This window comes from Musa acuminata, chromosome BXJ3-6 (assembly GCF_036884655.1).
Source record: "Musa acuminata AAA Group cultivar baxijiao chromosome BXJ3-6, Cavendish_Baxijiao_AAA, whole genome shotgun sequence".
Taxonomy (NCBI): Eukaryota; Viridiplantae; Streptophyta; class Magnoliopsida; order Zingiberales; family Musaceae; genus Musa; species Musa acuminata.
The window spans coordinates 15,308,229-15,331,760 of record NC_088354.1 but is presented as its reverse complement, the minus strand read 5'-3'; the positions used below and the strand labels follow the sequence as shown (position 1 = coordinate 15,331,760).

At 40.4% G+C, this 23,532-nt stretch overlaps 3 protein-coding genes across 6 annotated transcripts; all 3 read right to left on the bottom strand.

The window, feature by feature from the left end:
• Positions 1-787: 787 nt before the first annotated feature.
• LOC103988543 (LRR receptor-like serine/threonine-protein kinase FLS2) lies at positions 788-5,288 on the bottom strand. The gene is made up of 3 exons (XM_018828154.2): positions 5,155-5,288; positions 1,637-5,067; positions 788-1,306 (listed from the first exon to the last, which is right to left on the bottom strand). The coding sequence occupies exons 2-3, from the start codon at positions 4,878-4,880 to the stop codon at positions 966-968; spliced, it is 3,585 nt and encodes a 1,194-aa protein (XP_018683699.2). The 5' UTR covers positions 4,881-5,067; positions 5,155-5,288; the 3' UTR covers positions 788-965.
• Positions 5,289-7,605: 2,317 nt separating this feature from the next.
• LOC135639832 (actin-binding protein wsp1-like) lies at positions 7,606-9,531 on the bottom strand. Its single transcript, XM_065153782.1, has one exon. The coding sequence runs from the start codon at positions 8,962-8,964 to the stop codon at positions 7,828-7,830; it is 1,137 nt and encodes a 378-aa protein (XP_065009854.1). The 5' UTR covers positions 8,965-9,531; the 3' UTR covers positions 7,606-7,827.
• Positions 9,532-9,846: 315 nt separating this feature from the next.
• Positions 9,847-22,041, bottom strand: LOC103988539 (lysine-specific demethylase JMJ15). Of its 4 annotated transcripts, none has more exons than XM_065155900.1 (13): positions 21,726-22,012; positions 21,252-21,351; positions 17,286-17,568; positions 16,764-16,835; positions 16,612-16,692; positions 15,991-16,521; positions 15,691-15,912; positions 15,050-15,211; positions 13,684-14,052; positions 12,269-13,604; positions 12,085-12,188; positions 11,359-11,556; positions 9,847-10,962 (listed from the first exon to the last, which is right to left on the bottom strand). In XM_065155900.1, exons 3-13 carry the CDS (start codon positions 17,562-17,564, stop codon positions 10,564-10,566), a joined length of 3,753 nt encoding a protein of 1,250 aa, XP_065011972.1. In that variant the 5' UTR covers positions 17,565-17,568; positions 21,252-21,351; positions 21,726-22,012; the 3' UTR covers positions 9,847-10,563. The 4 variants fall into 4 exon arrangements, with proteins under 4 accessions (XP_065011972.1, XP_065011973.1, XP_009405370.2 ...); XM_065155901.1 differs by having other exon boundaries at positions 16,612-16,689; XM_009407095.3 differs by lacking the exon at positions 21,252-21,351 and having other exon boundaries at positions 16,612-16,689; positions 21,726-22,041.
• Positions 22,042-23,532: the final 1,491 nt, after the last annotated feature.

Sequence of the window (23,532 nt, the reverse complement as noted above, 5' to 3'; positions counted from 1 at the left end):
TGTCTATATTAATGGCATTTTATGGTAGCATGACAACATTCCTAAGCCATCCAAATCATAATTAAGATTTCCTATTTAAGTGAAGATACATGTGGTCAACAAATTCCACATGAATTGACTTGCATCAACTGTGTGGATCAATAAGGTTGGATTCCTGCATCTCCCAACACAGAGGGAAGCAACATTCTCTGCATTCCAATATTCTTCTTACAAAGAAACATATTCCTCCTCTTTGGTCACAATCTGAGTCATTGTTGTCTTTGATGCTTGCCGTCGTGAATCTAGCTAGATCTGCAAGCATGAACTCAGAAATGGATTTTGCTGGATTCATGCAGCACTCATGTTGAAAGGTTCTCTTAACCTGCAGTAGTACAAAAAAAAAAAAAAAAACACACTTCTTTTTCTGTTTTCTTTCCGGCGAAAGGGTATCGATTAGTCAAAAATCTTTTCATGGGAATTTAAAGGAAGATAGTGTTGTTTCTACTTGTGCTTTTGTTCTTTGAGACATTCTATAAAAAGCTTCTCATTCTAAAGAAGATGTGAAAGACTGAGATATAAGATTGTAATGCTCAGCAGCAGTCCAAACACTCCAAGTCTCTATTAGCTTTAAACATTCTTCAAGTACAAATCTTGTTTTGCTGGCAAATAGCTATGCAGGACAGTCTAAACTTGCATCCCCTTCATTGAATTTACATGTTTAATGCTGTGGATTTCGATGCCAAAGAAGGTTAATGCCAAACTTGCATCCACTCCATTTTGCTCAAAGGGGGAAGCAACAGGTATGCAATTAAAAGGAAAAAGAAGCCACAATGCATGTTATTTCTAGTAAAAAGTACATGTCCAGAATACATTTAGTGACATAACTCCCCTGATTTGCTCAAGTTTGCACTCTACTGAGTGCTATGAAGAAACATAACGTAAAACAAGCAGAAAGATGTTATATAAATAGATAAAATTCCAACCAGCTAATTCTTGTCCCGGATCAGTCTCAGCAACGATAAGAGCACTTCGTTCATGTCTGGCCGGTCCTCTGCAGAAAAGTTAGTGCATGACAAAGCTAACTCCAACACCCCCGTCACTCTTTCTTCTTCTATCTCACTCGCGAGGTTCATGTCGCCGTCTATTATTTGGAGAACACTGTCGAGTCCAGTGACAATGGCCTTCTCCACAAGCTGCTGCAATGTAAGGGAAATACCATTTTCTTCAATCAATCCCGTAGGCCTTCTCTTGGTGAATAGCTCCATCATAACCACTCCAAAGCTGAACACATCCACTTTTGTGCTCGCTCTCCTCATGTATGCAAACTCTTCATAACACAGACACTATTTAGCACAAAAACTACTTATACAGGGCAGAACTACTTTTTAGCAACAACACAGAACTCAAATTAGCATGAGAATTGTATTAAGAAAATTATCTAGCATGCTTTGTCCAACCTACAATGATGGTCGCTGATGAGTAATTCAATGTAATTTGGTTGATCCAGAATGAAAGTGCATATTTCAACTTCCAAGACATTATATTTTCACAATTAAATGAGTTAAGGAGGTTGATTACTTGCAGCAATACATATATACACACACTTAAGAAATATTACTATTACTAGTTCAAAGAAAAATGGAACCTTAAGGATCACCTGGTGCCATGTAGCCAATGGTGCCTTGGAAGGCTGCAGATGAGGTCTGGTTGCTTCCATCCTGCAAATGAACTCCCAACATGCGAGCTGTCCCAAAGTCACTCACATGGGCAACCCAATCTCTATCCAAAAGGATGTTTGATGGCTTGAGATCACAGTGAACTATAGGGAAGTCATAGCCTGAGTGCAGGTAAGCAAGCCCGTTTGCAACAGAGATGCAGACCTGCAACCTTTCGTAGATTGTCCACCTCGAACGATTGATTTGTGGACTGTGTATGATGCTTTCCAGATTTCCATTCTCCATGAACTCCAGAGTTAGAGCTTTCATTTTCCCTGATTCCCAAGCATAGCCCAACACCTTAACCAAATTCCTGTGCTTCAATCTGCTCAAAACCTTCAGTTCAGTGAAAAAGCATTTATCAGACTCAACAGGAAACTGCTCCAAGTTTAGCCTCTTCACAGCTACAAAGTGCTCATCACCTTCAAGCCTTCCTTTGTAGACAGTGCTCAAGTTGCTCCGACCTATCACATTTTCTTCACTAAATGACTCTGTAGCAACCTCTAGCTCACTCCGTGTGAATCTTTTCAGGTCTGGGATGAGGGGAAGTTCAGTACTAAGCTCCATGGCGTGATGTGAGAATTGATTTTTATCACGTTTCCAGAAGCAGATCAGTCCCACAAAAAGCACTAGCAGGAAAACAAATAGAGAGCATAATGTAATAACAATGATCAATGCCTTTGTTGTCAACTTCTGGCTTCCTTTCTTGCAGGTAGAAGAAGAAGTTGAGCCACATAGTGCAGGATTTCCTTCCAAATTCGATGAAGACAAATTACTAAATATCCCACCTTTTGGAATGAACCCTTCGAACTGATTGAAAGAAAGGTTGAGTGTTTGTAAGCTTGTAAGATTAGCCAAGCTCTCTGGTATCTGTCCGCTGAACCGATTGTGAGAAACATCAAGGGAGACAAGGCTCTTTAGCTCTGATATGCTGCTGGGAAGTTGTCCGTATAACTCATTGTTTGAGAGATTCAAGCTAGTAAGCAAGTCAAGCTGAGGAAAAATACTGGCAGGTAGCTCACCTGAAAATTTATTAGCAGAGATGTCCAGCGAGTCCAAGTTTTTACAGGCCTTCAGCGAAGCAGGAATACTCCCTGACAGTTGGTTGTTTGAGAGATCAATTTCTTGAACCATTTCTAGACCACCAATTTCCATTGGCAGAGAACCTACAAACATATTATTTGATAGATTCAAGTACATCTGCATGTTTGACATGCTTGCCATCACAGCACCTGGAATCGATCCGCTTAGCCGATTATGTGAAAGATCCAACATGAGAAGTCGCCGCAGATTCTTCATAGCTTGTGGAATTGAGCCATTAATCATGTTATCGTTGAGGTACAGATAAGCGAGCTGTTGGAGATTTCCCATGGCATCTGGGATAGGCCCTACAAACCTGTTGAACTGCAGATCCAACAGAACAAGCCGTTCCAGTTGAAACACCTGCTTGGGAATCTCTCCTTCAAGAGAATTCTTTCCAAGGAAGAGTCCCTGAAGACTTGACAGCTTTGAGATCTCTGTAGGAACCTGACCAACAAAATTATTGCTATGAAGCTGTAATTTGAACAACATGCTAAGATTTCCAATCTCTGGTGGAATCAATCCAGACAAGGAATTATGCTGCAACTGTAAGATCCCTAAGTTGGTTAGTTTTCCAATCTCTGGACTGAGTGAGCCGGTTAACTTGTTGACTGCCAAGTCCAGAGTTTTGAGCTTGCTACAGTTGAACAGATCTTCAGGAACGCTTCCAGAGAGCAAATTAGATCCAACCGAGAAGAACGTGAAGTTCTGCAACTTACCCAACCCAAAAGGTAATCCCCCTGTGAACTTGTTGTTAGTAACACTTACATTGAATAGATGAGAACAATTGGTGATGCTCACTGGAATCGGGCCATCCAAAGAGTTGTGGTGAATGACCAAAAACTCCAGCTTGTGGAGTGATCCTATGTTCGGCGGTATCGGTCCTGACAGTGAATTCTCACTCAAGGACAGGTACCTGAGGTTCGTCAAGTTCATCAACGATGGAGGGATTTCTCCTGTCAGTCTGTTGACATGAAGAGAAAGCCACTGAACTGAAGTAAGAGACCCAAATTCAGATGGAATTCGACCGGTTAGCTCATTCTCAGAAAGACCAAGAGAGACTAACGACTTGCAACGGGATAGGGAAGCAGGAATCGTTGAATTCAACTTGTTGTCATGTACACGTAAAGCTTTTAGCTTGTGTAATTCTCCGAGCTGAGGGGGAATGCTGCCACTGAGTTGATTGCTGTAAATGTTCAACAAGGTCAGGTTTGAGCACTGGCCTAGCTCAGGAGGGATGACACCAACAAAACTGTTCTCGTAAAGCTGAACAACTTCCAAATGCGAGAAGTTACCGAGCGCAGGAGGTATAGTTCCTGACAACTGATTCACACTAAGGTCTAGCGTCTGCAGATTTGTTAGCCTTTCAAATGAATCAGGCAAGGGACCGATGAGATAATTGTAATACGCCGTGAAGAACTGAAGATTTATCAAGTTACCGATGCATGAAGGGATCGTACCAGTCAGATTATTCGAACCGAGGATTAGAATTAAGAGAGATGTGCAGTTGCAGATGCTGTCCGGGATGCTTCCACTGAAGGAATTGTTGCTTACATCCAACCACTGAAGACTTTCCAAGCTACCAAATTCTGAAGGTATCAGCCCTGACAGAAGATTCTCACTCAGACCAAACTCACTGAGTTGAGGCAGAAGTCCGAGTTCAGGAGGGACCGGACCGAAGAAGTAGTTGGCAGTGAGATCAAGGAATTGGAGAGTGGAGATGTTTCCGAGATACGGGGATAGCCTGCCCCTGAGATGCATCTGGGGAAGGCTGATGGAGATGACGGCATCGGTTGATGGGTCACAGGTCAGCCCGCTCCAGTTGCAGTGACGAATGGTGGTGTTCCAATCGGCCAGTGCGCCGAGAGGGTCATCGGAGATGGAGGCCTTGAAGGCCAGCAAAGCCTCGACTTGGACATCGGAGATAGACCTCCTTGAGGTCACCACCTCTGCAGCCATTAGGGAGCAGAGGAGCAGCAGCAACAGCGGTAAAGTCTGTCTTAGCGCCATTTCCTCACGAAGATGGTAGACAAGTGAGAGGACAGGGAGAGGAAGACGAAAGCTTAAATTGGATTCCAACTTGCTGATAAGAACTGCGGTTTTCATCAACTTGTGGTGAGGAACACGACCTCGGAGTCAGCCAAAGTCTTGGAGCAATCCTGTAATGTGAAACCAATCGCTTCTCAAGCCGACATGCCAAACAAATTATGAATGACAAGAAAAGCAACTCCTTGCGCTGTGAAAAGCCTCGAAGATCCAATATTTTCTCATCTGAACGCATATTTACATCGATCTGTCGTACAAACATGCATAATCGTCAAGCATTGGTGGAAAAAATCATCAAACATGACCTGAACAACTGGTGGGGACGAAATATGACCTTACAGTCAACCACGCGTCTTCGAGTAAGCATGTAATGTGAAACCAATTGATTCTCCAGCCGACATCCTAAACAATAAATCAGAGAATCATCAGAAAGGCAACGCCTTTTGCAGTCACGGGCTTTCAAGATCCAATCTTTTCTCATCTCAACGCCTATCTGCACCGATTTCATAAAATCGACCGTGCAAAAGCGTCAAAATTTTCCAGAAAAATTAACGTTTTGCAGCAAAAACGGCATTTTTTTCACAGCAAGAAAAAAAATACCAACCCCATCGTGACGCGGGAAGATTGCCTTCCGAGCCACGCACCGGCAAACCTGTGGGACACCGATGAGGATAGAGTCAAAGATACGCCGCAGTTTTGACCAGTGGAGGAGGAAAGTGGGGAGAGCGGCCGCAGGGAAGTGCGCGATTAGCGAGGAAACTGGCGGCTGTACGGAGTCAATGAGATGAAAACAAACGACTGTGACTTGGGAATGGTTGACTCCGTGTCATCTAAAGGGAATGAAGAACGTGGAATCAGAGACGACGAAGCCTATTTAGCTTTGTCGCGTGGTTGAGCTTGCGGACTTTCTCGTGGATGGACGTGCTCTCTCTTCGACTGGTGCGCGCCAGACTGGAACGTCATCTCTTCTTGGCCGGTGACGAGGACATCATCAACCTAAATTCCACTGCCAATGTTTAGATCCGACAAGATTGCCAAACCAATTAGCTACACACCAAAGATACGAAGGAGAGAGAGAGTAAGTGTATTCAGCCAAAAATAAATAAATTTCTAGCAACCTCATAATTTTCTAAAAATATATGCCACAGAGGAGAGGGAGAGGGAGAGGGAGAGGGTTCCATTTTGTTATTTTCACTCTCTCTACAGACATGGTTTTGTTAGTTTCACTTTTACTCAATTAATATTATAGCCTTTTATTTTTATATCTTTTTAAATTAAATGGTTTGTTTAATTAAAAGATGCTTTTTATGATTGCTTTTATTTTCTGAAAATAAGTTACAAATTTGAAGGTCAATATGTTTTTGGTTTTAGAGTATCAAGAAAAAAAATTTACATTATCATTTGCTTTATAAAAGAAATGTCAACAAATATTTTCATACTTGAAAACTTTTATAAAACCTACACATGTGTATTAGTAAAGTAAAATATATATATAGTAATGTCCAAGTCAGCGTTCGGACCCACGTGTGTAAAAGGGATGAGATGACATGGATGTCACGTTAGCAAACGTCACAAATAAGTTGGCATGGCTATGGTTCAAATGCTTTCCATATTACTAACGAAAATACGTGGGCCTGAGTTTAATTTGTGATTATCGATTTGATATGGAAGACCAAAGCCAACCCAAGTTAAAATCATCTATTTCTCCCCAATTAATATCATTCAAACATGACATGCAGTAGTTATATTACGGTATCTAACATTGTTAATTAATTAGTTATTTTTAGTATTTTAATTTTTATATTTTTAAAAATTATTTTAGGATTCTTATACTTATGAAAGTGATACATTGTCGATTCTGTTGACGAAAATATCATAGTATTTATCACTGAGCATATGTTGATTCTACCTTACTTCCGTTTATCACTGAGTACGTATAATATTTTTATCAGTAAAATAAACAACGTGAGGAAAAACAGAACTAAATGTTTTATGTTCGTAAATATAAGAATCTCAATGTAATTTTTTTAATTTATAGATAACTAATTACAGAGATTAATTTATAATTAATCAAAAGCAACATATATTAGTAAATAAATGGTGCAGCGAAAAGAGGACGACCTAAACAGCTGAGTTTGAGCATGATACATAATGACAAGAATGAGCTACACTAAAAATATTTCAATGCTCAAGAATAGGAGGGTATGAGATCCCGTTTTACTACTAGCAATGCCTGCATTCGGATCCCATGATCCTACTACGGTGGCAACACTAGCTGCCATGGAGCCATGTGAGAGATGTCGCGGTCCAGAAGACAACAGACACTTTCATCAACAAAGATCACCAAAGTACAACCAAGAATCACATGCTTCTCCTCACTCCGATGTATATGTATATATATATATATAATTGCAAAGGAGATCTTTGAAGCGGTGAAGGCGATAAAAGCATCTGAAACAAGCATGTTAGACAATGGAGATTGGAATCTCTGCCTCCTACTCCGGCAGCAGCAGCAGCAGCAGCGTAGGCGATCCCGCGTGCTACTGGAAGGGAGAAGAGACAAAGGAAGACCAAGAGAATACGAGCCGTCCGATCACATCATCAGGACGAGGCTTTCCCCGTCGTCCGCCATGAGACAACACAGGCGGAGTAACCGAAGGAAGCGAGCAGGTGCGCAGGTCGCCATGGCTATAGTTGCTTCTACTGCTGCTCGTTCTCAGAAACAAAGGCTGGCCCGAACTGTTGTAGGGAAACGCATTTCATTACGGATCGGTCGAAGGGCGCAGTGGTCGTGGACCGAACCGGAATCGAATTGATCCGAACCGGTTTTATCTTTATTTCTTTAATCTCCTAATATATAGACACAAACAACTGATGAATAGCATCAAAAATATCCTGATATATTTACAGGAAAGAGAGCGAGAGATCGAAAGAGCAAATCAACATGAGGAGGATTTTTTTGGATTAAAAATAACTATTATTGGAATTCTTTTTCATTTACTGTTTTCTAAAAATATTTTTGGGGAAGGGTGCAGATTTGGTCTCGACGCCGGGCCGACCGGGCCAATTCAGCCCGGTTACGGGCCGAGCCGATCCGGTCCTTCTGCTGCTGCGGCGACAAGACGTGGGCGAGACCCAAGACGGAGACAGGCTTGCCCGACCCGCGCAGGGAGCAGACGGGGACGACGTTGAGGACCGGAGCGACGCGGACGTTGGCGGAGTAGGACCGCTCCACCCCGCGCGGCCGCGGTCTCGGGCCGCCAGTGAAGCTCCCAGGGCTGCTCGAACTCCGCTCCAGGCCATGGAACACGATCTTCCCCGACGAGCTCATCCGCGGGCTGTCCACCGATGCCCCCCGCGGCGGGGCCGGCGCTGCTGGTTCTGCCGGCCGGAATCCGACCCTCGATGACGCTGGGGTTGCGGGGCGCGGCCGGGCTAGGCGGACCCGGGGAGGGACGCGGCTGGGTTTGTCCGAGTCGATAGAGAGCCTCCCGAGGTCCTCGTGGTCGGGGCCGGAGGAGGACGAGGAAGAGGAGGAGGAGAGGGAGATCCGGGAGGCGATCGCCACGGACTCGCGATCTGAGTCGCGGAGGAGAGGGAGGCTCGGCGACGCGACCGGAGAAGCGGGCTTGTGGTGGCGGTGTAGCAGATGCTTGATAGACGACCGAGGGATAGGACTCTTGGAAGCGGCGGGGGCCGCAGCGGAGGGCACGGGGGCGGTTACATGGACACCAGGCGGCTTCGCGAGGGCCCTCCTGAGGCCGAGGAGCTCGCGCCACCGGGTGGTGCACCTGGGCGCGCGGGGGGAGAACGCGTAGGAGTCGGGACCGGCGATGTCCACCTTCCGCGCCGTCACAGGGGGCTCCGACCGGGCGATCTCCGACTCCGGAGCCGGTTTCGGCGCAGCCAGCTGCATGGGCACCAGCTTGCCGCCGGAGAAGAGCTCGTCGGCGGGGAGCATCGTGACGGGGTCATCGTGGAGGCGGAACTCGAAGTCCTCCGCATGGCCGTCGGGGCGGCCCTCCCGCGGGGCGACGGGGGTGGGGTCGACGGAGTCGTGGCTGAATGAGATCCGAGGGCTGAACCAGGGGAAGGCCTCCGGCAGCGGCGGGAGTGCGACGATGTTGACCATAGCGGACGCCATGAACGAACGAGACGAGGAAGAGGCGGTCAGTTGAGATCAAAATGCGTCGATGACGGCTTTCTTCTATATAGAAAACCGATCGCCAGGATGGCCCTCTCCCTACCACTGATTCGTACCCAACTCGCCACCTGCCCTGTGATCGGAGGCAGTGATGGCCAGGATGGCTTTCTTCAATGTAGCCGAGGAGAAAAGGTGATGAAGAAACCTCTTCTTTCCTTATGCGAGAAAAAACAGCATCTGATGTGGGGGGGTGTCACCTCCATTCCGAGCAAACTCATGTGCGGGTGTGGTAAAAAAAGAATGGAGGAGGATTTGGACCACCCTCTAAGCCAGGATGGGACAAACCTACTAAGCTCTTGGGGCCATGGAACTCAGCACCCGGATCTACTCTCACATGCACTTATCCCAGCAGAATCTTTGTTAGGCTTTTCCATGTCCCCCATTAGGCATGTGCATGGATATAAATTGTTAGAGAATATCTTATGCAAGCCATGTGATGGGTCGTAAAATAACTCTTGGCATATCTGGTTTCAACTATTCATTCTACTGGGGAAGGAACAATAATGATTCTGATTGGGATTTACGAGTGCTGCGTATAGCTCTCATCTTCTTCTCCTCTCGGTTGGCTGGCTTATGGATTCTGATTTAAGTTGGATAATATATTAGGATTGAGATTCTAGTTTGATCTAACAGAGGTGGTCTTCTACTGATCTGGTAGAAATTGCTGTGGTCGTAAATATTACGACGACAATCAAAAAATGCTTGGTCTTTTAAACATGCATGACACCTGATGCACTTACTTGTTCTCTGTGGGGATCCAAGCTCCAGAACCAGTGCTTGACTTTTGTACCTGTGCATGACATCTGATGCAGACCCGAGAGCTCAACAAACCCTCCCAAGTATTATACTTCATTCTATCATTTAAATCAGCATATGATTGAAGTACAGGAATCACCTAAAACAATTACCATTATCCAAATGAACAATCATGTGGCAAATGCAACGAGTTATTTAAAAGTCCTAGTTCATGAAGCTTAGCTCACCTCAGATTTGGGCTCTGCTTCAACCTACGCATGCATACAAATGTAGTGTATTGTTATAAATAATTACAGAACATTTAGTCGTCAGCCTACGGTTGCGCCACTGATGGACCATATGATATATTTCACAAATGACTTGCTTTCCACGATGCTGGATTCACGTGGTGAAACATTATCACATCTTCATATGTTCAAAATTCTTGGATCTATAAATCAGTCAACTATCTTTTGTACAATGGCCCAGTCCGATGAGCAATTATTCACATTTGGCTGCTCCATGCACAACGGCCAGGAAAAAGAAGAGAATCCCTAAGATCATAGCCCAGCTGCCTAGGCAAATCGAACCATGCAAGAATCCACCGTATTCTTTATGGAAATCAAAAAAGAATGATCCCGCCAAAACTTTGATGAGGCGTAAGGGGGATTTGATAAGTCAAACTTCATACCGGAAAGAATAGTGGCCGGATGGCAATGTCTCTTCTAGATCCCAGAGATTCCAGCAGTTTTATCGCAGACGTAACAGAAATCTGAAAAATCATCTTAAGTTGCTTCTCTACTCTTATTTATGCACATTCTTCTGTATCTCATCTAAAAGGGCCCCGTATGCTGTTCTCCATGTGCTGCTTCCTGACTTGCTGCGGAATATTTTCTGCATCATCCTTAATTCTTTGAGGCTTGCCTTCTTGAAGAACCCTCCTAGTATATTCTGAACCTCTTCTACTGATTCACCAGGGTTGTCATATGATGCATCCTCTTCCATCTTAGTTGATAAATTTACTCCAAATAATTTTGTCTTATCCTGATGGGAACTACCTGTGCCAACATTAGCGTCGAAAGTCGTCGGAATTGCTGCAGGCAGATCTTTCACATCCATCCTCTTCGAGAAAGAAGAAGGTGAAGTGAACTTACATTCCCAGTACTCTTGACACTGATGGTAAGGATCGAGAGCTTCAACAACCTGTTGACGTTCTAGTCAGGAAAGTGATATAGAGTAGAGATACAACAGCTTAATGCAATGTACTTTAGATATTTTTATAAAAGAAAACAGTACTTGAGATTTAAACAAGAGGATCAATAATCACTAGCAAGAAAAATTCACCTCCAGACAACCTAGCAATTGGATTTTCAATGTTTTGCATGTGACAAACTACCAGGTATAATACAACTAACTAGGTTAGCAAACTTTAACTACTACAAGCACTGTTTTCGTATTACAATATTTTATGGCATTCATATTACAATATTTTTATAACCAGGTATTCAACAAATCAGAAGCTACTAGCAAGTTTACGATGGTAGATTTTAATCAAAAGTTTGGGCTACTAGAAACTAAACATAAAGAAGGCAGACTTACTCGAATAATTGAAGTAGATAAGAACCCAAACATTTCAAGACCATCCATGGATTCTGGGCTTTGTAATTCAGGAAGGCCTTGCTTTCCAAGATTATGCTGTCTAACAATCTCTTGATTCAGTCTTTCCCGAATCATTTCCCAACACTGTAAAGCAGACGAGGCCGTGAAGGACATCTCTGGGTTATTTTCCACTGTCACCTAAATAAGGTAACAAGCACAAAATAATTGATCTAGATTAGTCATTTTTTATGTACATCGGAATTACAGTCCAAAGACTAGCTTGCTTTATGAAGATTGAAAATAAAAAAGGAAAAAAATCATGTCCGACAAGGAATGGAAACAAAAACATGGAAAATGAATGCATCTTGAAAGAGTATGTGTGAGAAAGAAAATAATTGCTGTAGTTTGTGATGATGCTAGTTCTTTACCATGAGGATGGACCTCTTTTTGCTGTCCTATAGTAGTCATGATATTATCTGCATCTAATCATATAAACCTATTTGGCTAATATCATTTTTTATTATATATACCAAATAATTTGCATACAACTACTTTGGCAATCACAAGTTATTCTAGCGGCCACTGCTTCAGCATTGGGCTTGGATAAAGAGACTTTTCCATAGGATAAGCCTGCGAGGGAAGTTACTTGAACAATACACATGAAATGCAACCACCAAAACAGGATATCAGCAGAGCAAAAGTTGATGCAAATCCAAAGATTCTAACCTTGAACAAAGGTCCCAAAAGTCCAGCATCTAGTACTTCTGAAACATAATTGCATAATTTTGTCGGATCGAGCACACTGAAGAACTTGACACGGGTTCTGAATCCTGTAAAATCAATTAGCCAACCTGGTTAATAAATTATTAATCAGCAAAAACCTTATATTACTGAACTGACTGAAATATACCATTTGGAAAGATGGCTTGCCTACTGCACCACTGCTTCCCATGCATCACCTTTCCAAAGTTAAGAGGTTCAACACAATATTTAGGCATTGGATGAATCATCCCCAAGTCATGATCGCTTTGATTGACAGCATTAGAATGGTTTGAATTATCCCTCATAGATTGACTTCGTTGACTGCCTGAAGGTGATGAACTATACAGATCATGCTGTAGGTCAACTCCAAAAAGTCTAGGACTAGATTTACGTGGGAGTTCAGTATCTCTTGAACATGATGCTTGATTTAAATTTCTTTCGGAAGAAGCATGGGAAGAACCCAAGTCAGCCCAAGGACCGAGGGACATTGAAGACCCACAATCAGAGCCTGTTCCAATTATGTTTTTATTTTTTCTCATGATATCAGATTCCATTTGGATTCTGACAATGCCACAACCATTTACACCCATAACCTTGAAATTTGAGGAGCACTCCTGTCTAGAGATATCAGAGTTCCAAATCTGCTCTTCCTTAATGGTGCATATCACTGGTTCTGTGCACTCAACATGACACCCTTCAGTTTCAACCTTAGGCTCCCCTGTTATTTGTTCTACATTCAGATCGAGACAAAATTGATGGCCTTCATCCTCATTACTGCTGAATAAGAGGATATTTTCTTTTCCTGATGATGACACCTGACATCCAACATCATTATGCAGCACTACATCTGATTTCACATCTAGAGGTGCTGCATCAGAGTATGTATGTGCACTATTCCCTTCTTTGTCACTTAAACTAACCATTCCTACAGATGGCTTGTTGATATTATGGATTCTTTCTGGTTCTTGAAAAAGACTGTGGCTCTTGTGCTCTATATTTGCAAGAGAAAGAGCTCTGGATAGTTGGTTATCAATCTCCTGATTGTGGACTCCATTATCAATATTCAAAGCATTTACATCACTCAGTGGTCTCTCGTGTTCTGAGATGCTTTTACTCAAGGAATCATTTGGTTCTTCCAGAAATTTTGACTGTGTAGGTAACGCCAACCCAATGTCCTCTAAATTGCAGAGCTTCACTGCACCCAGATCCCCTCCCAGAGCCAGCACAAGGGCATTTAGCTCATCCAAGTTATGTCGAACAAGTAAAATCATTTTACTAGGGTCACACGAGCATATAAGTTTTGCATGGGATAGACATGCATAACGATTTGGAGAGCATTCACAACCAGCTGCAGAAAGATGTAGATCATAGAAGCACAAAAAGCATTCTCTTTCAGTCGATAAATCAAAATTATTATCCATCTTTCTCACATTTGAAATACTAGAAACATTCTCCCTTCTTTTATGCTCCATAATGACTCTTGCCTAAAACAGAATTAGCCAGCACAGATGAATAAGAAACTTATTGCATCATAAGAATGACTTCAGTAAAATGAAATGTTACCTTAATGGCCTCAGTTAATACTCCATCATTCCCACAAAAATTTTGCCACGTCAGGGATCTTGGATTGTTACCCTGCAGGTGAGATTGCTCCAACTGCTCTTTAACAGCTTCCCATGCAACACCTAGCAGTAACTTATCATGGGACAAGGAAGTCTTGCGGTGTTGTTCACTATACAACTCAACAGCACATTGACCATGTGGAAGCCAGTTTACCGGAGCAACGTTTACTGCCTCAGCACAATTGAAGCCACAGTTGAAACCAGAGTGGTATGCTCTTGGAAAAGTAAGAACAAATTCTCCAGAGTTCTGAATGGCACGGTATACAGGAACTCCTTCAGATTTCAGGACAGACGGAGACAATTGGGTAACCTGCTCAAATTGGATGATAAGAAGAATAGAAGAAATTCACCTGACTGAGATAAATAACATAAGCTATACAATAGAAGTTATATATTATACAGTAAACTCCATTTTGAGCAGTAAAAATTATATATTATACCAGTAAAGTCTAGAAATCGGATGGCAGAGTTGTTCTTTAGGAGCTAAAAAAAAGAGACAAACTTAACAAGGCATTTGAAGGAATTCAACATATCAAAGTCTGATGTCACTTACAATAATCATGATATGGCACCGCATTGCGTACACCATTTACTTTGTCAGAAACAAGCACTAATTTCTTCTAATGAAATTTCAATTAGTTTCATCACATGTATCTTGATGTACAAACACTATAGATTGTTCTTGTAGCCTGATAATCCAGGCAGGAACTATTTTCTTAGATATCAAATGCTTGGTGATTTAGAAAAGATCAAGCATAAGAAACAAGTACTTTTGAGTCTAAAATTCAAATCAAATCTCAAAACCAAATTTTAGATTTTTAACAGAGAAACAAGTTTTAAAGAATGTAACTACAAGTAAAATTTACAATATACATGATGGGTAATTAATTCAAAGAAATAAATTGTTCAGAAAAGCCAAAATTGTGAAGTCTGGGCCGTTAGGATCAAACATACACAGTCACTCCTCACATGTGAAAGGGTATGTGAGGAAGGTTATTTTTATAATAAACCCAATGACATGAAAATTTGTGTTATCAGTTACATAAAGAATAGATAAGTATCAGTCTAGCCCCAGAAAATAAAGGATAAAAATTACAATGAGAAAACTTTAAGGAACTTAGACATCCAAAATTTGGATTCCAAATCAAGTGTCAGGCATAATAATTAACATACATATAAAGGATCCTATGACAGACATGATAATGTGTGTCACAATCTAAGCCACACCTTATAGAATGTTGTGTGCATGTAATTTTCCTAAAACTAAGAATACTGAATATATAAAATCAAGAGATATTGAAACTTGCCAATTCATGCAGCAAATCTGGTTGCTCTTCGAACAACTCGGGAAGGTGTTTTCGCATGGCATCCTCCAGCTTCACTGCATCACTGCCTGGAACCCCATACCATACTTTTGGATCACCAAAGTGCATGTAATTCAAAGAATAAAGATGGTGATCTTCCACATGCTGCCATGACAAAATAAAAAAAGAGATTACTGATCAACCAAGGCATATAAAGAACATTGGCAAAAGAAAAGAAACTAAGAACAAGCTTAGTAGTATAAAATAAAGATCATATAGATCTAAAAAGGATGGAAACCAATAATTTATTAAAAAATATAACAGATGTCATTCTAACTATTTGTGGCCAGCCACTTGGATTTTTTCTACCGTTCAACTCTACAAAAGAGTCATATCACTAGGATAAACATGAAAGATAACAATCTATCCTGATAAATTAATTATCATATATTTCCATGAAGGCTTATATCATTTGCTGAATACAAACTTTTGATGCCTATATTTTCTAATCTGTAAAAATGTGAAAAATTAAAATTTTATTCAGTGATGGAAAAGCTTTAAAAAAAAGATAACAAAATAATGATATTTATTTATAGCAAATCATGGGAAACAAAAGAAATGTGAAAATACAACTATACACTTACCCAACAAAATGAAGAAAAGCACATTCCCACATATAACCAAGGCACTAACACACCAGAGATATCCTCACGCTCAAATGAAAGAACTGAACCAGGAAGCCGAGGTAAATTATTTAAGTTCCAGCCTGAATTCACATAAGGATCCAATTCGGCCTTGTTTCCCAAGGAAGCTTTAGGGAACCCGCTACCAAACATTGCAGTATCCAGATCAGCACCATAATGCACCTTCATTTCAATGATAACATAAAATTGATTATTAAGTATTACTGTGACAAATTAGCACAAAGATAAACAAGCTAATACCTCAATCTCATCAGTTGGATCCTCAACTATCCGCCAATATTCTCCTTCAATATCCTCCGGGGAGGGTTGCCACTTCTTCTCATGGTTGTCGTCTTGATGCTCTATACTTCCATTAGTACCCTTCACTCCAAAATATTGTTTTTTGAACTCATCAGCATATTTCTTGAATGTCTCAAGTGTAAAGTCTGAACCAGACTGAAAACCAAACTTCTCATCTGTGTCTGAGCCAACAGATTCATTTGTTTCAGAAACAGCAGAGGCATTCCGCCTTCGAGTCATCCCAAATCTCAAGCGCTTTCTTCTCTTTCTTCTTTTATGGCAACGATTCCTGAACTTTTTTCTAATTGGCTCTCTATTCTGAAGCTTGTCAACTTCTTGTACACGAGTGGTAAACTTAGTACATCCCCAAAAGTTATTTTCCTTTAGAGGACAAGGTGGTGACCAAGAGTGAGGTGGAATAATGCGACATATACCATATTTTTCTGCTTTCTCTCTTATGCTAGCAATGTATCCAAGTGTATCTTTGAAATCCTAAGAAAAGACATCATTTAGTTAAGACAAAGATATGTAAAGGAACACCATCTAGTAGAGCAATATCCAGTAGGGAGTTTTGACAAGCACCTCCTCAGTTGGATAAAACACAGGAGCTTCATCAATGACAGGTCTACGTGCTTCTTTTGGATTCCATCTAGAAGGCTCCTGCTATTAACATTTGCAATTAGTTGGTGGCTACCTTGAGAGAGAAAGTGTAAAATCATACTTGAGCAATTTACCCTTTCATATCTGGACTTGTTAGTGCTCCTCGATACATCATTCTTTTGTCGGGAACGTTTTAAAGTCCGATCCTATACCAGGGCCACAATTATAGATCACAATGGATATTTCAAAAATTAAGGTTTTTTTGCTTTTTATTTAATCAATACAATTAAAAGGTTTAGAGAGAAACATCCATGTCCACAGTAAAAAATCGGTGTATATTTATAAAAGAAGATGTGCTATAAAATCATATGCTTATTATTATGGCCCATTATGAACTTATGGAGCAAGTCCACTGCTAAATTTACATCTAGAAACAGCTGGGTCCATAATGTAGCACTTGACAATAAATAATCTAATTTATATCTCAACAATGATAACTGCTATACACAGAAACCTAGGCAGTAATATACATATTGCATATAGGTTTATAATATTTTGGATTTATAACATATGGCCCGTAGTCTGAAATTTGGTAGATGCATAAGCCTAGCACAATGAGAACATGTAAGACAGATGTGGAGAATTTATTTACAAACCTTAATAGATTGTTCGCAGTCTGATTCCTCTTCAGAGCTAATATCAAATACGCCATAGTAAATCCCACTTCGGCGCCGAAGCGACCGTTTGACCTTCACTTCCTCGCAACCACAACTATCGCTCTCCATCTGCATCTTTGGAGACACAGTAGCCTCATTGACATAACCTGAATTTGCCACAGGAATGCCTATATCCTCCCTCAAGTCAATAGGCATGTTGTCTGACATTGTTTCTTGTCTTGGTAGATGTAAATCCTTTGTAGTGCATGCTGTCCCCATGTACCTAAAAAAGGCCAGCAATTATTAATAAATGGATGCAGTATAAATACATTGAAAATGCATGAAAAACTTTGAAGTCAAATGAAGAAACAAAATTTAATCCCAGAAGTGTTTGGGATGTCCATGTGGAGGTTTTTATAGGTCACACTATATGTGTTTCTAGGGCATTTTCTTACATATCAAGATACTATATATTTCGAGCTAGATGTAAAAAAACCACATCTCTCAACTCAAACATATATTTGCAGCAGGATAGGTCCAAACTGATACCAAAATCCCCAGAGACCTGGGGAATCAATTAACCTAAAAGCAGAAGCGGCTGGCTAAGCCCAGATCAGTCAGACTCAGCCAACAATATTTCAATTCAGCAGCCCATTTAAGAAATATCATCATGTTATACATACATGTATCCATGTAAATATTAATATTGGAATTTCAGCACATATTTAGAATGATGACAACATTTCAAAAGTGTAACTACACTAGTGCTGTAAGTGATACCCATAAAGTTTAACCGAAACCCAAAATTAGAAATCCAAACGGTCTGCAAGGACCAATTTAATTGGTTTGATTAAACCAAAGTGTATAACTCATATGGACGAATTACCACAAGGATCAATTGGGCCTATTTTAGATGTCCATGTTTTGAAGAGCATTATTATCAAAGGGTTTGGTATGATTTACCCAATTGATCAATATTTCAATAATAAGTTGGGTTAATTGTTTTAATCTGGAACATCTATGACTTAATTATAAGGTAGATCCACACATGCCACATAGAATTCTTTGAAACATACCAATCTTCTGTAGCCGGTAAGAGTTTTAAATTATATTAAAATTGCATTAATTCACCTAATAGGGATCTTTTAATAGATATAAAAAATGTACAATTTTGGACCAAAGGCCTACTCAATTATTGGATACCTTGATATTATCCCTTGAAATTTAAACCACATATGCCTTTTTGACCCTTTGTCCTTCTTGACCATGCTCCTGAACCAATTTTGACATTCAAGATGCTTAACATAGGTGAAGCACTGATGCTAATCCATACATGTGCCCTAATGGTCATATTAGACCTACTTCACTTAACCCTTCCACCATAGCGTAAGTTGTTAGTTATCTTTCATCTTTTGATATTGACTATTGACTTCAACTTTTCAAGGTTGACGTAAGTCTATTCCATTAATGGAGCTTTCTTCCACAATAGATCATATGTTTAAAAGGCTTTAATCCAAGACCTCTATAGCTAAATTCCATTAATGAACTAATGTTTTCTGCATACTGTAGAATGTTTAGTTAAATCTAAAGCATATAATCGACATTCCTAGGGCAAAATAATTGCTTGATATGGAGTGTCTAAGAAGGGATCAAGCTTCGATCTATCAATTGGTATGGACTAGTACTCACCGATCCATTGGTAGTTAGTACCCAAACTATTGTTTTGTTTTCTCTTCATATACATCGCAGCCTTGTTCATGCCTCCACCACAGTCAGTGAGGCCCTTGTCCTCAAGCGGGTGCCTCCATCGAGCATGAGGCTGCTGCCAACATCGGTAAAGCCTAGCTCCCTTAGCTGTTATGTCATCTCTGCCAATGATGCTCAGACAACAACCTTGCCTCCCTCCATTACCACTAGAGTGAGATGTTCAACAACAATATCATCCAGTGTGTAATGCTTGCTCTCTGTGTACTTTAGGTCATCGTAGTCCAACCAGAATCAAATCATACCAAGACCCTGTACACTGGTAACACTAATACCATATTAGTCCATCCACCTTCCGTTATTGATCCCAAATCAAAATTTGAAGCCTTGTTGTCTGCATCTATTGTTCCACCCTTGATTCATAAATGCTTAATCCCCTAGTAGGGTTCTTTAAAACCTAACTCCTTTTGGCCTATGATGGAACATTCAGCTACTTCCAATCAATATGGCACATCACCATGTCTTGAGGAATCCATTACACTTTTGTACATTCATCCTTTTTAATACCATTCCTCGATCTTAACTTATTTAACCTTATTTTGATTGACCCAATGTGTATCATGCACAAGATTTGTATTTCATATTTTCATTTTCCTATTTTTGTGAGTCTCAACTTAATCCTGATAACAACTGGATTCAAATACCACCTATCTATTTGCTGCGAGCTTCTTCACTCTCACCTTTTTATAATAGAAATAGTGACAATTTTGCATGTGTGTTCTATTTTTCACTCTCCATATATTGCACAGACATAACAATTCATTCAGTTTGTGCTGATCTATTTCTAAAACAAAATAATCACCAGCATATGTCAGGAAACCACATCATGGAATCAGCTATGCTTCATCAATCACAAAATTGAATAAATAATTTTGTACAGGTTAGTCTTTTCCTTCTTTTTATTATCTTTACTTCTAGAAATAAAAAAGGAGTTTCTTCTTTGCTTACCTTTATTTTGCACCCTAGAAAATAATAATAGGTAAGCATGACTACAGTCTTAAGACTTTTTCTTCTTTTTTGCAATGCATGTCTTCTCTATATTCTTACTGCACTATTTTTGACTGTCAACATGAAATATGCATGTCAGTATTGGTACCAACATGGCCTGAAAGCGAAAAGTGTACATCATAGATGTTCTCCAATTCTGCCAATATGAATAAGCAGATGTTAATCATGTCGATAAAGTGCTTAGAATCTTAGTTATGTCACACCATAGTCAAAAAGCCCTATCAGAAGATGCAATAATCTGAAATGCCATTTCTTCTACTACTGTAGTACTTTTCACTTTATAATGCCCTAGCAATTCTGTTTCTTGTTAATTGCCTTGGTAAAGATCAACATGTTATTTATCTACAACACCTAGTATCCTTAATAACAGTCTTTTTTTAACAAACAATTTGCTTCAAAAATAGTAACATAGACCCAGAAACTTTGTTGCTTGTGTACACTTCAAATTTATATTTTTCATGTTAGACAACAATTCAGCTAAAAGACACCACTAACATAATTAGCTTTCTCTGATAGTCAATACAATAGATCTTACAAAATTTTGTAAGGTTTTAGGAACTACAGCTATCAATCCTACTATCCCCCAGATGCATCCATACTGACTCATAATAGTACTACAGTCAGAATCCAAAGTGACAAGATCCTGAAATATCAGATCAAGTAAATCTTGACGGATGCAATAGGAAAAACAAGAAGAGATCCAAAAAGGGCAGAAGATTAGGTCAATAAGAGCAAAAGTTCTCTTTTAGGAAAACTCAATATCATTTATTATTCATCTTGGAAGCCTATACATGCCTGAATAAAATTCATGACAATCATGCAGTCTACAACCAGTCCAATTGCTTGAAAAAAATAATATATTCACCACAGAAATGCATTCTGCTAAGGGTACTTTGAAAAGAAAAACAGAAAAACCAGGTCTGAAGCATTGTCAAGCCCAATTTCTTGTTAAATCTAAATTTTCTACAGTGGAGCTTCAACCTCTGTAATTTGACAAGAATTAGCAGCAAAATCTGATACAGATCAATCAAATTAAGGATAGAGATCCAAATCTATGTCATCCAAACTTGAATCCAGGAAACCAGGCAGTCGCTTTTTTTGTCCTGTGATCATTTGTGGGAGAGAGAATCGGAGACAACAACAAAATTCTAACTACCAAGGTAGATGCACAAAAAGAGAAGAAAAAACCCTAACCCTCACTACAACTGCTCCATACACTACGGATCTGGAATATCTATCCCCCGCCACTTCCAGTAATAGACCACAATGAGATATCACAAACCCTAGAACCGATCTGCAAAAAAAGCACAACAATGTCACTTTTGGAAACCAAAAGATACCAAACCCGTTACAAGAAATCCCAGAAGCCCAATCGGCAATACAGATCAGCTCCAATCAGAACTAAACGAGAATTCTATTAAGATCCACACAAGATGTAATGCCCATCAGAGCAATATATCAATCAATTGAGATCCATCCACAGAAGAATCACGCATCCTTCGAGAAAAAAATCTGTCAAACCTAACCAAGCAACATCATAACCAATAAAATTACCCACCCAAAGATGCAGAGATGCATCCCAACAAGTTCTTGAGAATGGGAAATTTGATTGAACGACCGATGATGATAGCTGAAATTAAAACAAGTGGAAGAGGGGAACCAAAATACCTTCTTGCAAGGGTTTCAGGGATGAGGAGGTGCGATGACGGACGACAACAGCAACAGTATCACAGCCCACAAAAAGATTCCTTGACGACAGCACAAGAATTCAACAGAAAAAAAGGAGACTCCTCCTCGTTCATCACCACCACCTGTCCCTTTTCCTCCTCTGAATCTAATCCAAATCTTTACGATCTTACCATTTCCTAAATCTATAACCTCTCTTCTTTCTCCCTGACGACAAGAATTGGAGGATAAGGAGGTCAACACAAACACAATGAACGCAATCGATTGCAACCTACACGCTTTAACCGAAATCCGAATCCAACCAACAAAAGCAAAGAGGGAGATGATTGACATGCTCCACGGATGTGGAGATGATCATGAAAAGACTTATTTACCCCTCAATTGTGATCGATTCTCCATTACGCCCTCAGGGCTTTGCACGCACCGCCTGGTGAGTTGACCCGTATGTTGGGTCTTCTAGAGGCCCCATGCAACACCTAACAATAAGAACGAGATTGACCGATGACTTTAATGTTGACTATAATAACACCTTCTTCACATACATGTGGATTAATTTAATAATATATTTATCATTACAAGAGTGATTTGGCCATCAATAACTATGTTATTCTTCTTTAGAAGCTTGGGCCTCCCATGAACACGGCCAAAAGCTACAGCCTACCGAACGAGAACCACCGTTCGGTGACGGGATCCAACGCCATGTCGTTGGATCAGTCCGTGTCCATATGTTAATGCGTGCGGCGGGGCAGCCGAGACCCTCGAGATTCGTGCGTACAGGATGATGTGCGGTCGCCGTACACAGATTTAGGAAACTTCTTCTTTGCACTCCCCCTCGCCCACAGTAAAAAATAAAAATAAAAGATAAAATAAAAAAGAAATAAATAAAAGTGCAGGCGAACAACGCCTTAAAAGTAACAAAAATATTTTTCGGTCCCCTCTGCGACTGACCAGCCTCGTCCACCTGCCTCGTGATTACACGTACGGGATGGGTCCCACGTGGTAGATCCAATGTGAGATGCGGTCGGTCTTAAAACGACTAGACCACGAATTAAACGGGTTCGGATCCGATTAGATATTATTATGTGACACAAATCGGCGCCTTCAATGCTGGATTATTTGGTCGATTTCTGCGAGCGATGAATGAATGAACAGATGGGAAGAAGTTTCTTGGAGAAGAAGAAGAAGAAGAAGAATTAGATTAGCATGATCGGCATAATATGACATACGTTAAAAATACGCACTTGAGCAGCTTTATTTTTTTGCTTTGTTGCGGGAAAGAGTAGCAGCTATTGATGTTGCCGCATGTGATTGTTGGGCTGGTAATGTTGCATTCTCTTTTCATCTTTCCATCTTTCCATCTGTGCTTTTCCATCGGGTCCTAATTTTGCGGATCTCTCTCTTTTTAGCTACAGGATTATCGATTGTGACTTCCTAATTTCTGGCATTTTCTTAATGCTCAAACCATTTTTAGAAAGAGAGTCTTAATCAATGACTATGATTTGATTTTTTTTATTTGATATAGTTAATTGTGATTTTATTGATTGATTTTAGTTTTGTGGTTCCACCTTTTAATTAAAGAGTCATTTTGGTGTTGAAAATATTTAAATCTAAATTAATAATCATAGATTTATCCGACTTGAATCTCTTCACGCGTGAAAGCAATTTCCTATGATAGCTAATACCCGAAGCAAGACCCCAAAGAATCTTGCGCTGGAAGAGCATCATAATCGATCGGCACACCGAAAGAAAACATAGCACAGTGATCAAGAACTCCTCCGGTTTCGGCAAG